The 8596-nt window shown below is 43.8% G+C and overlaps 1 protein-coding gene across 1 annotated transcript in view; it reads right to left on the bottom strand.

The window, feature by feature from the left end:
* The window catches only part of SAXO1 (stabilizer of axonemal microtubules 1), a 26409-nt gene that overhangs the window by 7803 nt on the left and 10010 nt on the right, over positions 1-8596 (bottom strand). Inside the window, exon 2 of the mRNA XM_009640042.2 lies at positions 921-1100. Coding sequence (XP_009638337.2) covers positions 921-1100 — 180 coding nt within the window. The remainder of the gene's footprint in view (positions 1-920; positions 1101-8596) is intronic.

Below are 8596 nucleotides of genomic sequence, written 5' to 3'. Positions count from 1 at the left end.
AAAGAGTTGGTTGAGCTTCCATGTCAGAATGAGGACAAATGGGGTGGTGTTAGCCATTAAGACTTTATTAACATCCATTTGCATATCTAAGGTCTCTAATTTGGTTCAGCAAAGGCAAGAGTGATGTTGCTCAAGACTGTGCTTATGATGACAAAAGAGTAAACATCAAGATCAGGCAGCAGCCACTGTTTGGGGAAAGGGAAGCTCTCAAATTCATATTAAAGGGTCAGATTCCTATTTATTATGAGTTTCTTCTGTGGACAAGCACTTGGCACATCACTCTGCCAGCAGTAGGGAAGAACCTCACAAGTTACTTCCATCAGTGAAATGGGCACGGTGCAAGCGTGACGACGTCTGCCGAGCACCAACACTGAGCAACAACAGAGCTGAGAAGCAGAAACAGCCCAGCAATCCACATTGACTGCCTGGAGGAAAACATCCACATCCCCTTTCCGATCACCAAGCTCTACCATATTCACACCTCCTTGGAAACCAGTCACTAGCATTACAGTGTACAGAGTACCACACAAAACACAGAGCAAAAGAAAAATACTCCTCCAGTATCATCCATAATTTCCCAGACAACATTTCTGCTTGTTTCCCAGGACCCTTCCCAAAACAGGAAGTGAGCAAAAGCCAAGACCATGACTGTGCTTCTGTGGCCCATGTATTCTCTGATCAGATCACATCTTAACCTCCAAGAAGCGCAGGAAAAATAGCTGCTTGCCTCCACTACAACAACTGGCCTCAGACCTTCATCCCTTCTTCACAGTGCCCACACGAGTATTTGTACAACCACGACATGGTTCTTTTCAGGCTCCCCTTGTGAAAACAAATAATTTTTCCCTTCTCCATTACTCACCTCCCCCCCACACATTATCTAAGTCACATTCCTCACTCTCTTTCACTGTTTTCCATACTTTGTAGTTGAGAGGCCTTCCATGGGTATCTGCGCCATGTTGTACTCTTCCTTTGCCTTAAATGAGTCTCTGGGAAGAGTGATGGGATAAAGGGGGTATTGCTCCATGTACTCCGACAGCATGCATGGCTTCTCACTCTTCTCATACGGCCTGGTGGGCAGGTGTGGACAACGGTGACAACTGCAAGGGAAAAAAACAGCACAGGAGTTAGTGGCTCACACTTAGCTGGTTAGCAATACCTCACTGTATAAGTTGGCCGCAGATTGCAACGACAAAATAGTGGATAAGTGAGCATTGCAACGACTGCTACAGCCTTCATTATTTGAAGTACAAAAGCATAACCTGCACGAAGAAAGAGTTGTTTCCATCTACCACTATGGCCTGCAATCAAAAAAGTCTGTGAAGCCAACAAAAACAGCCTAAGAAAAGCAAGTTCACTTAGATGAAGAAAAAAGCAGGTTAATCTGAGATACAGCCAAGTGCCCCATATTGTACTGGACTAGAAACTCTATTTAATGTCCCTCTTGTTCCATTTCTCATAAATTTATTATCCTATTCTGCCCACATATTGAGCTTGCTTGTATTGACAAGTAAGCAAAAGGATAACAGTTTGGGAGCCTTTACCCTTGGGCAGCACTGCTCTGCCCGTCTCTCTTCACTGCAAGACCTCTCCGTAATGTGCACCAAAATGAGGGCGGTGAGAACAAACTCATTTTCTGAGGAAGCTCCCCTCCTGACTGGAACTAAAACACCACCATGGATCATCCATCATTGGTGACCTCCTTCTTTCCACACATCATTCCTGCCAAAGTGAGAGTGTTCCCTACTGGATGTTTGTTTTCCAGTGCTACATCTAGTCCAGAGCTAAAGCACTCATTCGAAAGGGCTTCTGTGCTTTTAATAAAGTCCCCATTAAATAAAATACTGAGTGATGTAGGACCAGTAGATGTCTGGTTACCTACATTATACAGATAATCTCTGGTCTAAATTCAAGGGTACACCTTCATATACTGAATCATTTTCCAAACTAGCACAGGAAAGGGAAGAAGGGCCCACATGGCTCAAATAAAGGTCAGCATCTTTTTGACACTCAGATTACAAATCCTTCTGTGAAATCATAAATCAGAAAGAGTCCTAGTAGATTCATTTTTGCCTTAGAGAAGTTTTGAGATTGGACCGAACAGGACTCCCTCTAGGGATTGAGGCAGACTATCTCTGTCAGTTAAAATATTAGAAGAAAAGACTTCAAGGTGGAAATCTCAAAAGAAAAAAAATAAAATAAGAGATGCCCCATTCTCTTAGGAAACTTTTATAAAATTCTAGCTTTCATGTAACTGGCAGGGAGGCAAACAGGAAAATGAAAAAAAGATTAATATGCTCACTCTTGCTGGTCCATGTGACCTTGCTGGAATGGATTTTGTGTTGCGGTTTAACCCAGCAGGCACCTGAGCACCACAGCCGCTCGCTCACTCCCCCCACTCCCCAGTGGGATGGGGTAGAGAAGCAGAAAAAAGTAAAACCCATGTGTTGAGATAAAGACAGTTTAATAAAACAGTAGGGGGGGGAAAAAAATATATATATAAAAATAAATAAATAAATAAATAATAATAATAATAATAATAATATATGAAACAAGTGATGAACAATGCAGTTGCTCACCACCAGCTGACCGATGCCCAGCCCATTCCTGAGCAGTGCTCACTGCCCTGCAACCAACTCCCCCCAGTTTATACATTGAGCATGACGTCAGATGGTCTGCAATAGCCCTTTGGCCGATTGGGGTCAGCTGTCCTGGCTGTGCCCCCTCCCACCTTTTTGTGCACCCAGCAGAGCTGGGGAAGCTGAAAACGTCCTTGACCAGTGTCAACCCTACTTACCAATAACTAAAACATCAGGGTGTTATCAACATTATTCTCATCCTAAATCAAAACCATAGCACTATGCCAGCTACTAGGAAGAAAATTAACACTAGCCCAGACAAAATCAGGACATTTCATAACAAAAACCTTCTGAGTGAATCAATTGCCTTCTGGCTGCAGACAGGAGACAAAGACAGGCACCCATTCCCCTATGCTGCCCATTCCTTGTTTGTTCAAAAGTCCAGGATATGGCAATGCTATGCCAAAAAATGGAAAATGTGCATCCTCACAAAGGATCTGTTGAACCAAAGTTTGTTTTGTGTAAGTACTTATAAACATGTGAGATCTTAAATGGAGAGATTGTTCTTTTACAAATGTGAAGCAAAACCAAATCCCTCAATCCAAGCTCCCCAATTCTGAGCTCCCCTGGACTTCCACTGGATACAGCTGTCATATTTGGCCTCTATATAATAGGGAGCTGTGGCAAAATCTTGGCTATCTAAGCATAACAAAGACTTGAAAATTTTTAGATTTAATTAAAACGTTGATGACTTCAGTTCTAAATAGCCAAATCTATTAGACTTTTACTAATTGCTCTTATTCCAGCTAATAGTTTGCTCTATATATTCAGACGAAGAAAAGTACAGTCCAACTGAGTGATGGGCAGAAAAAAGAAGCAGAGAAATTAACAGCTGTTACCTTTACTTCCACTGAGACGGAGGGTGCTGGAAAATGAGAACAGAAGGTGTTATTCAGAGCCACAACGGTATGCCTCCCATTTGATATTGAGAAGCTCCTGCGTATCTAGTGCAAGCTGCTCAATAAGGTTCCTCTTGAGAAAAAAACTGAAAATATTGCATCTCTGCTCACAGATTTTCCACCAGTGAGGCTCACTTAACTTACACCACCACCACCACCTCCCCCAAAAAAATAAGAATTAGCACTGTCTTATTTCTACCAGTGAAGGCAGAAACAAGACTAAGTAACTCTGCAGAGGCTGCCAAAGGAGACTGTGGTCAACCCAGGGGCTGCTGAATTCTGGCTCCATCGGTATCTGGGCCATGTGCCCTGCAGCTTGTGCTTCTTGCCATAGCACTACCCCAGAAGAGCACAGCAATACACTTTTTACCAGTAAGAGGGACCCAAAAGAAGGAGCCACGTTCAGTTACCATTTGTTTGGTACACTAACGAGACTGCTGTGAATGACAGCAGGCTCACAGTGTCTTAGTCCCTGCCACCAAACTGGCTAAAGTGCCATGCTCTCCTTCCAGTCAGAAGGGGTAACAGTGCAATCATAAAAATGATGTGGCCATTGCTACTTGAAAGACATACAAGTCTAAACTAGAAGTCATGCTGTATAACCATGCATGTGTTATAGTATAAATGGGGTCACATCAGGCTGGCGGCCAGTCACCAGTGGGGTACCCCAGGGCTCAATTTTATGGCAAGTGCTCTTCAATATTTTTATAAGTTATCTGGATCCAGGAGTTGAATGTACATTAAGTAAGTTTGCTGCTGATACTAAATTAGGAGGAGCTGTGGACTCCTTCAAGGGTAGAGAGGCCTTAAAGGCCATAAGGAAGCTGTCAGAAATCCTGAAATTCTTAACAGCTTTCCATTTCTGGAAATGGAAAAATGGACAATCAGTCATTTTTCACTGCTGATAGGTGATGGGCTTCCATATTTCCAGAGTTATAAAATAAGACTGCAATCGGCCCTTTGGGGGAGAGATTAAATTCCTAGTCCATCCTTCCCTGTAGTAAAATACCTTGGATGGGTTCCGTTAGCTGTGGAAAAAGCACACATTTCTGGTGAAAACTTTGATCAGTCTCACCTTCTGCAATCAGATACACATACGTGACATCAAACTGGACCTATTAATAGTGGGTTCATCACAGGGCCCTCTAAGCAACAGCCAAACAACATTGTGGCTACTATCTCTTTTTTTTTTTTTCATTTACTTGATTTTTTTAGAAGTGTGGGAATGGCAAGAGAAAAAAATATTCTTTTCATGTATCTCATCAAACAAAGATGGAAATGGATATGGAATTTAAGAAAAACTATCTCTTTTGGTAAGGTATTTAGCTGCCATACCAGCTACCATTTTATCCCTTCTTAGAAGTGGAGGACAGCAAGTTTAGAACTCACAAATACATTAAGAGTATGCATTCTTCTTCAATTACAAACCATTACTTTTAATGCATATACCGCACAAAAGCATTATGAAAGAGGTCATATTAGGCGATCACGTCTTCTTCTAGGCTGGAAATTTGTTTACAAAGCTGCTTAAGGAATGTAGATACCTATCTTCCCTTTGAAATCTGTTACCATAGATTGTTTGCCTTCAGTATTTAGAAGCTTTTTAGAAGACAAATTTTTTTGAGACATGCCAATGCACTAGCAAATAGTTTACAACCATTCATTCACAAGGGACACCACCCTCCAGAGTATGCTCCCTTTGCCTTATTTCAGTACCAGCAATATACTGTTCTTTCTGCCAACCTGTACCAGGGTGCAGCATGTCAAACTGTTCAGTCATGAACCAGTGGTTTGAGCATTTAAATAAAGAGTAGTAAGCATTATGGAAGAATCAGTGGCATTCCACACATAAAACTTGCTTGAAATTCTTTCTCTTGTAGCCAAAGTTTTATTAGAGGACCACTTACTTAGTTAAAAATTTCTGGTTCTGCCTTTGGCCAACTCTGTCTGGGAATAGTGTGATGCCTAAATTTCGCAAACCTGGGTGCTAGTACTTATTATGGTCTTTTGCTCATATTGCTTTCCTAAAATCTTTAGAGAAGCCTAAGACCCTTCCAGATTACACAACTTCTAATGAGGGTAAATGTGCACAGAGTGAATTTCAGACCTTTATCAACAGCCGCCTGTAACGATCTGAATACTAGAGCCCTTTTGCCAGCAAAAAATGAGGCCTTCAGAGTTTGTACACTAGGAATTTGTAAGAATAAAAAGTAGAATTCAACTCTCATAAGCTTTATGTAGGTTTTTAAATACCAGTTTTTACGACGCTCGGTTAACCAAATCTGCAAGCACTGTTAGGTTTTAGAGAGAAAAAATATATTAATTAAAACTGCTGTAACATTTCCTAGGTTTTCTTTCCTGAAACCTGCAACTTGTGTACTTCTTACAAGGCTTTTTTTTTAGAAAACTATGTACACATAAGCACAATATAGCTTGAATAGAAGCCAAAGCATTCAAGACAGAGTACCTGACACCAAGTGGCTAAGCCAGAGAAGCCAGAGCATCACCTAGCACTGCATGCAATTTTGGCCAGGATAGTTAGCAAGCACCCCACTGCAGAGAAAGTTGAAAACACAGGTGCAGCAGCAGCACCTATGAGAATGTCACAGCTACTGGTGACTTGTGATCATCCATGGCCACTGGCAGCATGACGGGCAACCCAATACAGAAGGCAACACATGGTGAAGAGAAGAACCCCTTGAGAAGTAATAAAACATCACATCCATGGACATCCCATGTTGTGCACAAGACCACCATCCAGGGCTCAAATTCATCGGGAGATCAGAGTGAGTGTCCTCTGCCCTGAGGTCTGTGCTGTCACTCTGCACCAGCCTGGAGGGATGGGGCCCTTGGATGCAGTGCAAAGCATGCCCATGTCAGGCAAGAGAAACCTCAGAAATCAGTATCCACCTGCTATGCCTGTCCTGCATGGGAAAGAAGTTCTAGATTAGAAGTTGTTGAGCAGTGTGCTTCTGTCCTGACAGCCAACCCACCCAATTCTCCCATGACAGCTGCGTTTACCCAAAATTACCAATGTTTTTATTTAAAACTGGTGGGTGGCTGGACTGTGCCTACCCAGGTGAAGCCACGCTCACCATCATTTTCTCTTGACAGACAGGTTGATTTGCTTTCTGAAATGCGTGAGATCGTGTTAAAATAGTCATACAGTTCATGTTCTTTCTTACTTCTACATGCATCTGTCAAACTTTCCAAGCTGCTGGCATGCCCTACTGATGGGTATTTTAATAGCTCCATTTTTCTTTTCCCCAATCTTTTGACTCCCGTATGGTCATTTTTGTGCAGAAAAATACAAATTATTCTGGAAATTTAAATTCAGGAAGTCTTCTATAATCACTGATATCTTAGTGCAGTTTACATGCATTCCCAATCAAATCCCTAGGCTGAGTCCAGAGGGTAGAATAATACCCGTTCATTGACACAATTACTCACAGCGTTGCTAAACACTGTAATTGACAAAGCACACGGATAATTTCAAATCAGTTTCTGGAAATACTAGGAAACATGAAGGGGCTCTTCTCTAGGATTTTTCCATTTTGAAGAAGCAGGCTGTGAGCACGTATATAATCTGTGAGCACAGTAAGGACCTCCTCCAGCCCTTTTGACCACCATCTAGGATCTCAGAGGCTACACCTTGTTCAGTCACGTTGAAAAAAGTTCCTGCAGGTTTCCCATCAGAAAAGTCTCTTCAAGGGTCAGGTATGTGGAGGGAAAAAAGCTGCAAGCTGAGAGCAGATGCTCTCAGATGTATAAAGAGATGTGAGAAAGATGCTGGGGGCTGGAAGCAGCAAAGAGGAACACCTGACACCAGAAGGAGCAAATGTGCTTAGAGGGAGGTTGGGGAGAAACCATGCAGGAAGACAGTAAAAGGCACTCTCTGGCCTTAGACAAGAGGACAGACAGCATAGAGGGATATTGATGGCTTGGAAGAGATTATGGAAAGCCTTCAGAGGTAAAAGGGTACCCAGGGGTTAACTGGGAAGGAGGAAGTGTGAGATAGGGGAGAAGTGGTGTCAATGTGCTAGGAAGAATGGCCACTTTGGAAATCTGGATTTTCTATTGAGTTTGCATGGCTAGGTTTTGGCAGAGGGGGGACTACAGGGGCAGCTTCTGTGAGAAGTTGCCAGAAGCTTTCCTGATGTCCAACAGACCCAATGCCAGCCAGCTCCAAGATGGACCCACTGCTGGCCATGGCCAAGTCCAAGCCAATCAGCAATGGTGGTAGCACCTCTAGGATAACGTATTTAAGAAGGGGAAAAAAAGACCCTGCTGCAGAACAGCAGCTGGAGAGGGAGAAATGAGAGGACGTGAGATGAGCAGCCCTGCAGACCCCCAAGCCAGTGCAGCAGGAGGGGCAGGAGGGGCTCCAGGCACCAGAGCAGAGGTTCCCCCACAGCCCCTGGTGCAGCCCATGGTGGAGCAGGCTGTGCCCCTGCAGCCCAGGGAGGCCCACAAGGGAGCAGATCTCCACCCGCAGCCCAGGGAGGACCCCACACCAGAGCAGGGGGGTGCCTGAAGGAGGCTGTGACCTCGTGGCAAGCCCAGGGTGGAGCAGGTTTGCTGGTAGAGCTTGTGACCCCGTGGGAGACCCACACAGGAGCAGTCTGTTCCTGAAGGACTGCACCCCATGGAAAAGACCCGCACCAGAGCAATTAATGAAGAACTGCAACCCGTGGGAAGTACTCTGGAGAAGTTCATGGAGGACTGTCTGCTGTGGGAGGGACACCACACTGGAGCAGGGGAGGACGGTGAGGAGTCCTCCCCTGAGGAGGAAGGAGCAGCAGAGACAGCCTGTGATGAAGTGACCCCAACCCCTATTCACTGTTCCCCTGCACCAGTTGGGGGAAGGTGCTATATAAAAGCAAGAGTAAAGTTAAGCCTGGGAAGAAGGGAGGGGTGGGGGGAAGATGTTTTAATATCTAGGGTTTTTTTATCCTCTCCAACTCCGATTTGAAATTTGGTAATAAATCAAACTAATTTTCCCAAGTTGAGTCTGTTTTACATGATGGCAACTGGTGAATGATCTCTCCTGGTCCTTAT

This window comes from Egretta garzetta, unplaced genomic scaffold, assembly GCF_000687185.1.
Source record: "Egretta garzetta isolate BGI_Z169 unplaced genomic scaffold, ASM68718v1 scaffold175, whole genome shotgun sequence".
Lineage (NCBI taxonomy): Eukaryota > Metazoa > Chordata > Aves > Pelecaniformes > Ardeidae > Egretta > Egretta garzetta.
The sequence above is the reverse complement of the archived record's forward strand: the minus strand, read 5'-3'. Positions and strand labels throughout refer to the sequence as shown.